The sequence below is a fragment of the Sipha flava genome, unplaced genomic scaffold, assembly GCF_003268045.1.
Source record: "Sipha flava isolate LNK unplaced genomic scaffold, YSA_version1 46_pilon_pilon, whole genome shotgun sequence".
Taxonomy (NCBI): Eukaryota; Metazoa; Arthropoda; class Insecta; order Hemiptera; family Aphididae; genus Sipha; species Sipha flava.
The window spans coordinates 1,266,629-1,283,224 of NW_020273250.1; the positions used below are offsets into that span (position 1 = coordinate 1,266,629).

The 16,596-nt window shown below is 33.7% G+C and overlaps 1 protein-coding gene across 1 annotated transcript; it reads right to left on the reverse strand.

Annotated features, from left to right (window-relative positions):
- Positions 1–2,130: 2,130 nt before the first annotated feature.
- On the reverse strand, positions 2,131–8,012 carry LOC112689783. The gene is made up of 3 exons (XM_025563637.1): positions 7,841–8,012; positions 4,091–4,155; positions 2,131–3,075 (listed from the first exon to the last, which is right to left on the reverse strand). Exons 1-3 carry the CDS (start codon positions 7,868–7,870, stop codon positions 2,418–2,420), a joined length of 753 nt encoding a protein of 250 aa, XP_025419422.1. The 5' UTR covers positions 7,871–8,012; the 3' UTR covers positions 2,131–2,417.
- Between the last annotated feature and the right edge of the window lie 8,584 nt (positions 8,013–16,596).

A 16,596-nucleotide genomic window follows, 5' to 3' on the forward strand; every position in this document is an offset into this window, starting at 1 on the left:
ACCTATGCTTAAATATTTGAAATTCTTGAAATATACTTTTATCCCAAAAATATGCATTTATATACAAAATAAATTTTTTCCAATGTATTCTCTGTCACACAAACCGTCCACATTTCTTACTCCCATCAAACTCTATACACTCATTAAAATCATATAAATGCATACAAATCCGGATTCTATTTATAACTGATGTAACTAATCATAAACCTGGTAACTATATCCGACGCGAATTTCAACCGTATCAAGTACAACAAAATATCTGTTCTAGCACATACGAGTAAATATGTAATTGTTATGATTATTATTATACGTTTATTACGAACAAAATGTTCTTATTAACTGCAACAAAGGTGTTTAAATGAAACGGTTGAGCTCGTTTTGAAATAGATACAATACGTGAGGCAATTTACCAACTTTGGACGTAGATAAATACCTATGAAATATCAATTTTTATAGAAAACTAGAAAATAAAATGTTTTAGGTAACAAACAAAATATAAGTATCAACTTACATTAGACTAATTTTTTTACTTTACATCACATACTTGTATTTATTTACTTTAATTTAAATTCATATAATTATATTATATCACCTACTACATCCGAGGCTTTTTATTTTGTGTAAAAAAAAAAAAATGTTTTAGAACAAAATGACTTTTAAAAAAACCATATTATAGAAAATAATACAAAATTTAATGTTTATAATACCTACGTGCTTAGTGTACAAAAATGAGATAATTGAAGTAAAAATTATTGGATTTAACATGGTGCAATGCTCTATATTCGTGATAAAATTTTATTTTATTTTTATTTTCAACTATAAAAGATATATCTTTCGATTTACGATATAGCGATATGTTCGTTAGTTACATGACTGCAATTATAGTTCTTAATTGTTATGGTATATTTTTATTTAGTTTAAATCGATAAACTGAGTTTAAATGTTTAAATGTTTAAATGTGAAAAACAAATTACGTGTATAATTCTAAAATATAACATTGATATTGATGAAATTGATCCATCAAATGTGATGCAATGTTAAAAATACTTTTTAGATATTTGTAAACGATATTATTTATGACTTGCTGTGGCTAATAGTATTAAATATTACTGTTTCTTTTTATATTTTATTATAATTTTACATTTATTTTAGTTAATTTTTTTTAATCACTACATAGGTAGATACATTTTTTTATTTTTTCAACGTGTACTGAAATAATTTTTATCGTAGTAAATATCCATTTTATGTATAAAAGTACAAATAAAACAAAAAAATATTATTGAACTTTTAAAACCTGTCCCCGGTACCACACATACAAGCAGTTTCCACAGATCTACAACTTCTATAAGTGCTGGTGAAAATTAAAAGCTACTAAACACTCAACGTTATCGTGAAAAATAAAAGGTTATGTACAACACTGCCTCTCTGCCGAAATATTATGTGGTTTATTTCGTCGAGAAATAGTTTTTACAACATCAGTAGGAATAACGCATTTACTATCGTAAAGGCGATAGTACTATAGTACTATCTACCGTTGAATCATCTCCAGTTCAGTCATGAACTGTTTACCGACGTATTGGAACTTCTGCGGTCTGAAAAATCTTTTGGACGATTGTTTTATTGTGTTACAATCAATCGCAATCTGCGATTAACTCTTACTTAGCCATCAAAATTATATCTCACATTGCATACAAGACGGTACGGTTGTTCGTACTTATACCACGTCATGGTTGCTGCAGAATATAAATTAAGTGAGCAATGCCTTTGAAGAGCTTTCCTTAGCTTCGACCAAGAAATATCAGATCGGTGATGTATTTCGGTGCATGTAACCAACAATGATGTCCATCAACATCCGGATTCCGTCATTTAAATTTTTTTATGATAAACTACAGACGGAAAAACATTATTCATATATCTACGAATCCGGATTTCAAACATCACTCTTAACTGCGCAGAGATAAGTTGAAAAACATGGATTTCGAATATAAAGATTTGACACTAATAATTTTTAAGACTAAACTATATTTTTAATTTTAATTTTTATTTAATTCATGATTTAAAATGAACAAAAATAATTAAAAATGCAAATACAAGCAAATATTATATCTATATGAAAAAGAGTAGCGGTCATCGACGGTTATTTTTGAAAGTTATAAAAATAAAAAATTGCCTTGATTCCTAAAATCCGTTAAAAAATACATATGCCGACGATATAAAATATAAAATTACTAATTTAATCCACAGCGTTTCGGGTGAAATGCGCAACGGTAATACAAAGTATTTTAAGTAACGGCAAGTGCATCCCGACCGCAGTATTTAATTATACACGTTAAGCTCATATGACAACTATAAATACTAATTCTAATAATATGATTATGATAATTGTAATGGCATTGTTTCAGTTCCGCTGTTTCCGTTTATACGAAATATTCCACGTGTTCGGTCAACGACCAGATACGAGTGATACGCAGTTTTCCGAGAAATTCATGGTCATGATCGTCTTTCTTCCTGTTGGTCCCGGGAATCGTCTGGGCTCCGTACATATTCTGGGCCCAGTTCACACTCTCGTTGATAGAAATCCTCTGTGTCTTGGGAGCGGTCTGTGCCCCGGGAACGCCTTTGGCCGTGGAACTGTCCTTGGCCGTGGGATTGCCTTCCTTCGTAGTCGGAGCGGGCCGGTCCATGGGATTTCCCTTGGACGCGGGCTTATTCTGGGGCATGGGCTTGAATTTGGGCGCAGGCTTTTCTGGGAACGAGGGATCGTTCTGGGTTAAGAGCACAGTAAGCGGAACCTCAGCGTATCTCGTCTCGGACGCGATCAGATGATATATCCCGGCTTCGTCGTCGAAATCATATTCCTGCATGTATGTTGGAGCGAAATCAAAGAAGTGCGGCTGAGTAAACGGATCTTGGTGATCGCGTGACGAACTCGTTTTTTCTCCAGGGCCACGCGTCGGTTTAGGCGGAGGCGGCGGCGGAGATCGAGGCGGTAAGTCGTCCAGTTGTATCATCGGACTCGGATCAGAACCGAACTGAGTCGGTTTCACAACGCCCACGCGACTACCGGTTTCAGACCTGATGGAAATATAAATATAATGATTTTCAATGTGTACATGAATATAATGCATATTATAAGCGCAGCAAACCCCAAGTATTATGTTAAACGTGAACATTCCCGCACGATAAAATTTTTTTTAAGAAAAAATAGCGTATTATCATAGACTCGATAATCAAAGAGCGACTAGATAATATTCTGTACAACGTTTTCGATCTATAAAAAATGTATACGTATTATATTATTGTATTATGTGTATATTATTTATGTATATTATACATAATTATCGGGGCTCAAAATTTCATGATTTCGTATATTTCAAGATTTTAAATACATGAATGCATATTATGTTTATTTACCTATTATATGTCATGGAATATCGATTGTAAATGTCTTATTTAACATCCGTTTAACAATAAAAGATTTATTTTTCCTAAGAGCGGTCACTGTTGCAATCAGAAATATACAAAATGCATTATTCGCTTATTTATCATAATTTTTTTATTCTAAATATTTAACATGTCAACTTTAATAAAACCAAACTATTTTTAATAAAAAAAAAAAAAAACATTTTTGAATAATCATCCATTTTTCAAATTTTTTCCTAATAAATACATTTTTTATTATAAAATAATTAAATATTTAAGCTTTATACATTGAATATGTATGCACATATTTAATTAATTTTTAGTGCATTGAGTTCTGTGAGACCTGTTGATTACGAAGAGATCACTGAATCGGTTACATTTTAAAATTGAATTTTGAAAATAATTTGGATTTATCCGAAGCATGTTTTTGTGTACGCGGTGAACGTTATTCTCTTGTTTTAATTTTCAAAACAGCATAACTACTACGCGGTTATAAAATCGTTATTTGTATGTAGGAAAGAGAGGTCAGTCCAACGAAAGTAAGATGTTAGATATTACTATATATTAAATCTATATTAAACAGCTTTAGATTAGAAAGCAATTGTAGATCACACAAATAATAAATAAATCAATAACAAATACGAGAACCTATAAAAAAAATACGTACCTGCGAGATGTACTTGTTTCTTTTTGGCCTTCGTAGATTCTACCATACCTTTTCCTTATCCCGTCCTGTTAAAATACAACAATAAAGGTTAGTAGTGTATTTGTTTCGAAACAATAATATTATAATATTAAATACATCGTACATAGTGTCTATTGTAAGAACTCGGTGCAGTGTAATACAGTTTTACAATGTATAAAATGTATATTGTGTTTTACTAATCAGTACTTTATTTATACGTTAAAACACGTACGATCGGTAAAACGAGTTAATTATTTATTCTCAATTCCACGGATAAAGAAAGATAAACCGTATAAAGATTTACATTAGATAGACCAAACACAGAATTTGTGAAAAATGTTCAATATTTTATCTAGACGAAAAATTAAATAGTAGATACGTCTCGTCTGATAATTAATTCAACGAAATAACCGAGCCTAATGACCATGTCTAAAAGTTCGCGCTGATTTGTAATTTCTAATGATAATAAATCGATAATTGATTCACGTTTGAACCAAATGTCTAATTCACAAGACATTAAGAGAGTGATTATTATTATTTTTTACATACACATAATATAAACAAAAAAATATATAACAAAATATATTAGAGCAAAAATTGTAAACAAAAATTTGATCATTGATCAACATACTTCACGAAAAAAATAAAACAACGGAATATATGCCACGAATAACAGTATATTCAAGTTAATTTGTTGAGAGTCATTGAACGACTCAACGAAAAATTGTGCTGTGGGCATTATCTATAACTCACTATACTACACAAGGTATATCATATATATTCCTATACAAAAACTACATAACATAACAATTAAATGTTTCGAAAAAATATCTGCACAGAGATGAAATCGGAATAATATTATAACGTATGTGAAAATACTGTTAAATACTGTTAAAATACTGTTTAATACTATTAAAAGTTATCATACCAACACCGATTACCATTCTGGTAATATTTATACGATATATTTTTTTAGAAAACGATAATAGAATTTAAGATAAATCAATATTTCAAGACAGTATATGCTAACATAAACACTATATCAATAATACGTATACCGATATAGGTACATTGAATAAATATTAAATATAATTTAATCTTTTAAACGAAAAAAATGTTGGTTTTCTAATATCAAGGTGGATCTCCGAAAAGTATAAGCCGATTTCACGAGGATTTATATTTTAACTTCTTCACGCCATATCGATTATTTGTTTATTTTTCGTCCTCCATAGATCGCATGATATTCAAAAGGCGTGATAATTGGGGATTTAACGTTTGGACAAAATTATGATAACGAAATCATTGTAACTTCATATAATTTGCACGATGTAGTTCATTACAGTGTTTTCTCGTAATAACAAACGAACGTTTAACGATTAACGTTTAATAATAAAATATTTGTTTGACAGTTTATGATTAAGTATATTTATTTTATAAAACATTTTAAATAATACACAAACGTACTATGAATATTTTATAATCCGTGGATAACATGATAGATTATGTTTTTAATATTGAAAACACGTCGATAAAAAAAGAAAACTGAACCAATTATTAAGTCATCGAATTAAAATATCTGCCCAGAACAAAAACAATGGTTATTTAAATCACTAATGTTATAATAATTATTTCTATATTTCCTTTCATCCTTTCTAGTGAAAGGTAATAGTAATTGTTCACAGATAAAACTGGTTTGCCGTCACTGACATCACCTATGCACCATCAAACTATATAGGTATGTATACAGTGCCGTAACAAACAAATATTGCGCCTGGGTCGAAACTTTAAACCTCGCTCTTATGTATTTTTAATTTAAAAATATTGTTATTAATAGATATTAATTTTAACATTTACCTCATATAATACAAAGGACGTTAAAGTTTTTGTAAATAAAGTATACAACATTGACCGTTGCAATTTTTAGCATAAAATGCAAATTTTTCAATTTTGTGCCCTACCAGTAATTGCACCTCTCGTCCTTTCTTACTTACGACTCTATACGTATGATAATTGTTTTGGTACCCACCCGATAATGTACACCAAGGATGTCCGACTCACGGCCCAAGGGCCGCATGTGGTCTGTGGTAAATACTAATATGAACCTACGTCAACTTCATACTTTCATTTACAAAAAGTTCAAAACAAAACTATGATAATTAATGAGAACAAGTTTACAGTAATAATTTAACAATCTCCTAAATTAAAAAATATACTAATTTATTCAAAACTTCTATGATAATATATTTGTTGTTGTATTTCTTCTTGAAATCATTTATAAAATATTTATTTCATTTTATCACCCTTATCGAAGAAATTGTTCAAATATAGTTATTTATTATTAGATATAACATTATTTTAGATAACATAATATGATTTAACCTTATTAGTGATAATAATATTAATATAATAAGTTATATTATGATAAAAATTGTTTTGTTAAAATATATTGAGGAGTTAACATTCAACGTAGGGGATGTTTTTTTTTTCCAATTTATAGTAGCAAAAGGTCATAAATTGGTCTGATTAACAACAATACAAAATTTATGATATTCTTCCGAATTCCTAGTTAATATAATTTTATAAATAGTCAATGGCTAGTAATCGTGAGTCTCTACTACAACGACGGATTGGTAGTACTCATATTAATAAAAGGAAAGATCTTATAGTGATAGTACATATTGATGAATCGATACAAAACATAAATATTGTTATTATCCTTTGTTATGAATAATTATTGCTTATGAACAATGAATAATCAATATTTAAATGTAATCACTAAGATACAATTCTAACAAATAACAGAATCAGTCTCAACACAGTCGCGAAAGACGCCTGTTCTAAGTCAGACGCTCCGTTATCAATTTTGTTCTATATACTTAATATATTAATACATCCACAATCGGTATGATAATCAACTAATATAACAGTCTTTTATTTTAATAACACGGAAAAAAAATAATACACACATATAAAATATTAAATGACTACAACGAATCAACGTTCTATCGGCGATCGTCGTAAACGTAGGAAAAAAGTAAAATAAATTGTCGCTATCGACAACGGCCAAACGAGTTATTGGTAAAAATGGTGGTACCATAGAGTCCTATATTGACTGGTTTGTTTCTACGTCAGGTATACAGTAGCTGAGGATAAGGGAACTTAATTATAACTATAAATAAGACCCTCCGATGTCGAGCAATGCACATTATGATAATTGAATCACTTATCACAGAAAACCATAAGTCCAGAACATTAAAGTTCCAAGAAACTAACGAAAAAACACCTTAAGTGAAATCACACGTGGAGATTTTTCTCTAAACAAAAATCTCATAAACGCGAACTGGCAAATAAAACATAAGGAGCATTTCAGCACAAAACGAGGGGTTTCTGTAACAAGCGATTCGAACAAAATAATAATAATAATATAATATATAAGCAATCATTGCGGTAATCGTTGGGTTAAACGGTGACTACCACCATTACGTTAACAACACTACGTTAACATTACGACGAGCGTTGCGCGAGCAGGGAAACGGCGATGGCCGACCGGCGATGCTCGCGGTAAGACCGTCATCCGTGTCGCAGCAACCACGAGAGAGAAGGAAGGAGAAAAGCGTATAAAAAAAAAAAAAAAAAACAAGAGAAAAAAACGGGAAAACGTGTTACGAAGACGTTGTTTCGCGTAGGGACTGACGGGGCGCAACGATGTAATAACGGTAGACGAAAGATCACCTGGGGAAATCTCGAGACTCGATGCCACATGTTTTCGGCCGGAAAGATTGCTCGGCGGAGACGACGTTGACTGATGCTAGATGATCGTGGCCCAACGGCGATGTTGTTGCGGCAGCTGTTCTCCCACACTCGTTCTCCTGCGGTGCTCTCTCGGATGGGTGTGCTGGCGGAATGTCGGACGGACGCGCACTGACAACGGGCGGACGACGTCGGTGCCCCGGTCGCATATCCCGGTGGCCGCAGCACGGCGGTACCGTCGGTCACGGCCGGCCAGTACCGGTTGTCCCCGCCCGCGACTGTGCGCATGCGACGCCGCCCCGTGTACGTGTCCACGAGCGCCCGTGGAATAATACGTGCACAACGTACAATACCAACCAACACCGGTGTGTGGTATACGTATGTTTTGTGAATGTAACTCGTTTTCCCTGCTCGCGAGCGCACGGATTCGCTCGGAAACATTAATTCACAATGAATCGAGACTCGCCGGTGATATCGAGTTACCGGTAAACTGTTCCCGCGCTGAACCGCACTCGTCCGCGATCGGGGTATGGTCGAGAACGATCTAAAACAATCGAGTTGTGGGACCCTTGTAATCATTGTGAACACTCGGAGTAGCTCGTAATCGGCTCTAATTTTCCGATCGGTACGAGAAGTCACTTCGAAGATCTCGCACAGGGCCGGCGTGAGGGTAAGACGACTCAGACGATCGTCCAAGGTGCCATTTTCAGGGGGACGCCAAAATTGTTTTTTACAATTTTCCTAATATGGCAGTAATATTATTACTATTATTTTTTTTTTTTAATGTAAGATACCTATAACTTTGTATTGAAATATTGATAATAGTTATGGTTATTTCGTTTAGCCGTATATTAAAATGATATAAGTATATTTTAAGTATATTTAATATAGTTTAGCATAGAATGTTTTATCGTATATGTTGCTATTATTCCATAGGCGGACTTTTCGTTGAATTTTTGGGGGGGCTCTAATAATTCAATGTAAAATAACCCGTAGAGGCTTCGCCCCAATACCCCTTCACAAACACTAGTAAAACCTTTTACTATTAAAAATATAGATATGTTTAAATTGTATTAAAAAAAACACTAAATTACGTATATTTAAAAATTATCAATATTTTATTTTAATGACAAATATCTATTTGTATCAGCAAAGATATTCAAAATATCATCACTTTTTATATTTTTCGACATATCTTTTTCAATATAGGTATAGTAATGAAAGATCAATCTTGAACAAACGATGTCCTTAGCCAATTTTTTATTTTTTTTTCATTACACTGAAACTTCTTTCGCAATTAGCCGAACTAATTAGTTAATACTATTGTAAATAGATTTTTATTATTTCTTATTTTATGATTTTCAAAAAAATGAACAGATAATAATAAAACTAACGAATAATTTAGTAGTAGATTTAAAATAATTTTAGTAATGTACTGCCGAAGCAAGTACAGTTAATTATAAAAACAACGAATAACATTTCTAACAAAGTTTAGATTTTGGAGGGGCTATTTAAATATTTGAGAAGGCTAAGCCCCGCCACATCCTGATGTCCACCTATGTATAGTTCCCAAATATTTGTACGTCCATGTCACCGGCCCCCCTCACCACGAAAAGTTTAAAAAAATGTTATTCAAATATTCTGTACGCAATTTATATGAATTTATACGGCAGTTTTCAGAATTTGTATGACGTTATTATTTGACTTATATCAAAAATACTGAAGAGGGGCCAGAGACATATGTCCCCCTAACATAAATGAATTAGTATTCTTTTTTTGAATTTAGTAAAACTCAAGAACCCAATTCGTATGAATTTGTACGACCATTTCCGGAATTTTTAAGCCTCCCCCTCTCCTGTAATATGCGAAAAACCCTTTTTCCCATATCCCCCCCCCCAAATTTGAAATCTAAACTTTTTCTTCCACAAACCTTTTACACATAATTTGTATGCATTTGTACGACCGTTTCCGAAATTTTTACGCCATCCCCTCTCCTGTAATATGTGAAAAACCTATTTTCCCGTGTCCCCCGCCCCTCCAAATTTGAAATCTAAACTTTTTCTTCCACAAAAATTTTACACATAATTTGTATGAATTTGTACGACCATTTCCGGAATTTTTACAGCATCTATTTACCCGGAAAACTAAATTTTCTATGTGCGGGGTGAGGAAAACGTTTCTCCAGCCTCGCCCACGCGGAAAAATAATTTTTTCCAAAAATGTCCTACGTCAATATTTAATATGTGATGTACATGCTTTTTTACGACCCCGTTTCTAGAATTTGTACACCACCTCCTTTCCTGTAATACGTGAAAAACCCTTTTTCCTGTTTTCCGGCTCCCCCCAAATTTCAAATCTAAACTTTTTCTTCCACAAATCTTTTTCACATAATTTTTATGAATTTGTATGACTGTTTCTGGAATTTTTACGGCAACCTCTCTTCTATAATATGCGAAAATACCTTTTACCTATGTCGTCCGTTCCCTTAAATTTTAAACTTTTTCTTCCACAAACCTTTTATACATAATTTGTATGAATTTCATAATACAGGGAACTTAAAAAAAATTAATTTCAAATATTTTTTCGTTATCGGTTTCATTACTTTTGTTATTATTAACTTAAAAGAATTCTACATAATACTTATGAAAAAAAAAATTATCCTTGGTACATGCAATATATGTATAGCTTAAATATTATTACAGTTAAATGTTCTAATAATGTACCTTAACAATTTCTGTTTTATACTAAAATTAAATAAGCCAATGTTTAATAATAAAATTTAATTGGAAAATATACAGAATTATATCACAGAATATTGTGGGTTTTTATTCTATTTTTGACGCATTATTTAGACTAATTTTAGGCATTGTGACTTGTAATGTTTTACTCTTCAACAAACTGTTCTGAAGTTTAGTGTATTTCTTATTTCCTACGCCAAAAATAGAATACGTTGAATATCGTCATTTAAAAGAGCACATGCATCATTATTACCGATGTCACCCAACATTAACAAATGTATTAATAAACTAAAACATTACGGTTAAAATTACAACAAAAATATTATCTACTGAAATCGCAACGTGATATAGTTTGTTATAAACATAATTTTTACATTTATTTATGAAACAACTAATATATTTATAATTTTAAGAATATAAATGTAAAATATGCAAGTATTAGTCGTACTTTATTAAATCATATAAATTAGTTGAATCTTATAATTATTTTGAGCAAAATTTGACTTACTTATCTTTAAAGTATAAACGTTTTAAAAATCTTAAGACATTCAAAATATAGTTAAATTATTAAGACAATTAAAACTAAATGAAATTCATATATTATAGATTAAAATTGTATTGAAATGTATTATTCAGTGTTTCAATTCAAGTAACAATTTATCCATACTCATTTTTAAGTAATGTTTTTCCTACCATTTTAACTTGAGTTGTATTATTCTTATTTTTTTTCAGGAATTATAGGTATTTCTTTGTTCCTATAAACATTTTACAAGTAAGATAGACATTTAAAATTAAATATAAAATAATAACTATTTATATAATAATACTCAATTTAAAATTAACTATTTGCAACTTATATGCTAAAGCAAATTAATAATGATACGTATCTATCATACTTCCAGAGTTAAAAATCACTTAATATCTTTACCTTTTTTGGTGAGTTTCATTCTTCTTTTCCAAAGACAAAGTCGTGGAAAAGAAAATATTTCAAAGTATAATTACGAAGAAAAAAATAATAATTTAGCATGAAAATTGTAACTATGCAGGTATCGTATAATATTTATGAATAAAGTTTATTTTTGTTTTACGTTTATAATAAGTTAAATTTATTTTATTTTATATTTCTTGTCTGATTGCACAATAATTGTTATAATAATTATTATATGTGTAAAAATATATGATATTAATATCAAGTACATAAGGTGAACTGTCACAAAATAATAAACTAATCTACAATGATTTACTTTTTTGTTTGTTTTCCTTTGTTCATTTTCTTCATTGGAGTATTCATCCTCGAAGAATTAAAAATTGGTTTTTCTGAAGCTAAAAAAAAACTGTTAGGATATAATACACGGTTGGCTGTTGTTTTTTTCATCTCCAAAATTGATTACATATCACTGTAATAAATAAGACTTACCTAATACCTATCGCACGTTAGTGTTCAGATAACCAAAAAATAATGAAAACTAACATTGTCGGCGCATCAGTCTCAGACAATGCGATAAAACGGTGAACCGGTATGTATTTACAGTACAACACGAGACAACGAAATTATTTTCGATGGATTTACAATATTTTGGGAGAGTTAATGCATTCCACTACGCAGTGTCGCATTTAAACAATTTGCGTGCCCCAGGGCAAAAACCAATTGACCCCCAACTCTCACTGTTGCCACCTATGTAAATGTAGTAAATATATAATATATATGACTTATAATGTCCTCCGCATTTAAAAAAGAAAAATATGAAATCCATAGCGTAAGTCTCACATGCCTTGCTTATACATATACATATATGTAAAAATGTACATATTTTTATTTAATTACATCATACCCATCATTATACCATAGAAGTTGTTTAATTTTGTTGTTGCTTTACGTATTTCGTTGGTTCATTGATCATGTTATTATAATAAAAATATCTTAAACCAATTTCAATCTTAAAAGTTTTAATAATTCATATTATGTACAAATATATTTTAGTGAACAAATTTTCGATCCCTTTACAAATTTGGCGCCCCCATAATTTCGGTGCTCGGGGCGGTTGCGACCATTGTCCCCCTTACTTAAACGTGGCCCTGCTATAAGTGTCCGCTGTAGACCGTACGATCCATGCTGTAATGAATAAACCTCGTTAGCCGATTCGGTCGCATTACACCATATATACACTAGAACAGAGCAGTGGGATGTAATCGTATGTAACAATTGTGTTCAATATTGTCGTTTACAATTTCTGCTACATTCATTTCCCCCCTTCTCCCCAGAACTATCTCTACGAAGTACAGGGGTGGTTTGACGCCCTGAAAGCCCGAACCGGTATGAGTTGTACGAAACTAGCAAACAAGTGGCACGAGTTACGACGACAAACGTTGCTTAAGGTCCGAATACAGCCGGCTTTAAATACGATCCACGCGTGCGACGGCACAGAGGCGTCAAAATTAGAATGAAATTTGATAAATCGTTGGCGACGTAAATTATCTACTATAGATATAAAAAAAAATTTCACGATGCGATTCAATGTAAATTTGATTATTATTATAACTATCATTATTTATTATTCTATCGATGTGCAAGGGTTGGCCGCGCTTGTAGGTACAATCACAATTTTATATCATTATATTATTACAAGTATTATTGTGTTTTTTCTCTGAATGATTTACAAATATGTTGTAAATATGCACGTTTAAAAAATTATTTTGAGCATTTATGATTATGAATTAGGCTTAGTTTATAATATGTATAATAAAGCCCCCCCAGGTCCCGAAATTCTGCCTGTTCAAGTCGTTTGAGATGGAGGATTGCCAAAATAATTCTTGCGCTTAGCGCTAAAAGAACTAAAACCAGCCCTGGATGCGAACGTTAAGATTTCCGAACGACCCGAGTGAGTGCATCCAGACGTGGTTCTAGAAATAAAATAAGGGCGGGGATAGTAAAGTGAGTTACTGCCATAATTCGTTGCGCACGTCGGTTTGTACGAATTCTTTCATACGTCTAATTTTTTAAATATTTTTAGTACCTACATTCGATATGATTCTACCCAATGTCAAAGGGAGGGAGGGCTTCACCCTTATATCCCCCTCTAACCCTCTTGCACCCACACCTGCGTCCACCCATGTAGCCAGTGTTCTGCCCTCGACGACGTACGCGCGGCTAGAAGCGACCGTGTACCCTGGGCCCGAGGATTTAGGACGGTATAGGCGTGAGGCAGGTGTACTTACGCGATGCGATGTCGCTGCCGATACTATTTCTTCGCAACAGTTGTCACAAAGTGTGCAGCAACAGTGGTCACCAGAACTGAATATCGTCGAATTCGTTTCCGGTTATGTTGCTCTCGAATTGCAATCCAAAAGGCGCTGACAAGTCGAAATGCCTTTTCAAAATCTGTTATTTCAACTAGGCACATCCGTATCCACGATACCATGTACCGTAGTAACGTATTTGTTTCGAACGTTTTTCGGACAGCATGTTACTATTCTATATGGTAGGTACAAATCTTGCGTGAGGAATAACAAACATTACGGCGAAACGGAACACGTATGCGATCCTGTAAGCGCATCATAGTCCGAAAACCGAGCCGAAAACGTAGTCGACGGTTTTATACCGCGATGACCGTAAATAGCAAGATTTTTTTCGAGGGAGGAGATGGTTTAAAGTATAAATATGTTTTTCGACTAGCAAAATTTAAATTCAGTTTTAAAATAAAATTTCACGGAAAGGAGTCTGAACTCAAAACTCCCTACCATGGCTACTGCCCAAGTGGTGGTTATTGCTTTTCCGCGAGACCGCATACAAGTTTTGATAATAGGAACGGGTCGGAGTGACTGAGGAATCATCAGTGGCGTATTTTAGGGGGGGGCGAAGAGGTGATCGTCCCCTGGATCCGTATACAAAGTTAAAAATATCAAATTAGTTGTTAATAATTACAAAAATTACACCCACTAAAATTTTACACTCGGGGAGGAATCCCCGTCTTTCACAAATACAAATACAAATATTTCGTGATCGTATCTATTTGGTGGAAAACGATGGATCGCTAATAATTGTTAGATAATGACCTACGCTTGATAAAAACGTTTCAACAAAAGAACAATTGAGGGAATAAACAAACATAATATCTTTATTAATGGATGTCCTTTTAGACAAATACAATATAAAGGCGAAAGAGGTATTTTTCGTACTCGTCTTGTATTACAGATTATATTTGCTTTTGGCGTAATAATTTTCCAGTAAGTGTATTTTTTACGGACAATTTGAACCTCGAATTCATATAAACAATTACGAAGTACAGTGTTTAATGAAGAGCACGAAAACTCGACTGATCAATCGTATATATCAATTATTGTTCATATATTGTTCTCCAATCGTACGGAGATAGCTGTATTATATTTATCGATCTGATACGGGAAAACGATAGGTATAACATAGCAAAACGTAAATAGGGAGAAAGAAATATAAACATGATATTTCATACTTTGTCGTAACAAAAGCGTAATAAATTATTAGTAAAATATTGTACGGTTACGGTGAATTATTCGTATTCGATGTTCGAACCGTCCGGGCAGGATTCCGAATTTCCCGAGCGACGTGAGCACTGCACATATTGCCCGTACGTAACACGTACCACCCTTGCGGCGAACGCATCGTTAAGCGCGACGGACAGACCGGTGACGGTCGGAGGGGGCCGACGACAAGACGACCAGCGATGGGCTATGAATAATTAAACAACGCGCTTGGATCCAACGACGTTGTAATAATTCGTTTTTAAGTCTCGCGCGCGCACGTTGTAATAATAACATAAAAACCTGTCCGTCGTTGACCGGTCGGAGATGACGGTGCGAGGGGTTGTCGTTCGACTCAAGGACGAACGCGGCAATGCAGCTGCGCATGCGGTCGCGGTCAGCGACGGCGGCGGTGGCGGGGTGTTGTTGTTGTCGGTCGGTCCTTGGAAACGCGTTCCCACACCCCGTCCTTCACGCCGCCACCTCATCGCGCCCACCCACCCCTGCCCACCGTCGAACCGGTCACGAAAACTCGTTATACTATGTCACGGCTATCCGATAACCCGATACGCGCATGACTCATCCTCGACCAAGTGCATGCCGGCGTTCGAACGAACGTCCGTGTCCTACGAATGCCCCGACCGTTCAACCACGTAAAATGTTCGTTTTCGAAACGATTCGTTTTGGTTCGGGTTTCGTGTTCAGCGTTTAACGCCGTAACTCTAACCATGGGCCGGACCGAGAAGGGTCCGGTCCCGCAGCCTTGGGATCGGATGGGCTCCGAATTTACAAAAATTACGTTACGCTTACGAAATATATCGTAAATCGTATTGTTTGGTTTATTTTATTTTATTTTCTTAAACATCGAATTCCCAATACGAAAACGATGTAAAGAAAAACTACATGTTTTTGTCCGCATGTGGCATGGGTAGATACGGTTCAAATAAATAATGACAAATTTTAAACGTTTCACAATGGACGACGGGGCCTCGCACACCCTAAATACGACATCCAATGAAACGTACGCGCGCACGCACGCGCATACGCGGCACGAACGTGTTTTTGTTCCCGGTGAACGAGCTAAAACCCCGACCCTTGTCGATACACATCGACGGAGATAGGAATCCCAGATCTTTGTCGATCGATTTCGTGTATGGGGGAAAAAAATCACTGCGATTAGTATTTTTGAAAACTATATACATCGAAATCGACAGGCGACTACAATGAGCTGAACGGAATATTCGTTTGGAATTTTTCTGCTCCGAGAGCGGGGCTGGTTGAATATATATGTTTGAACCTTTATTCTATCACTTATGGCCAATAAAATAATGTTCCGACGCGAACAACGTGGTTATAAAAGAAAAGTGCATTTTAATTAATATTTTTGTCTTACAGCGAGTTTTTTTAATTTATTTTTATTTTCAAACTGAAATACTCTCGTAGGCACTCGTAGAGCGGTTGTACTTAATTGTACGACACATTAATGCATTATTATTTTTGCAA

Coding starts and splice junctions, on each gene's coding strand:
- LOC112689783 (XM_025563637.1), bottom strand. CDS start 7,870: ATGTGGCATCGAGTCTCGAGATTTCCCCAG. Junction 4,156..7,840: donor GAGTCTCGAGATTTCCCCAG/GTGATCTTTCGT, acceptor GTATTTTAACAG/GACGGGATAAGGAAAAGGTA. Junction 3,076..4,090: donor GAAACAAGTACATCTCGCAG/GTACGTATTTTT, acceptor TATTTCCATCAG/GTCTGAAACCGGTAGTCGCG.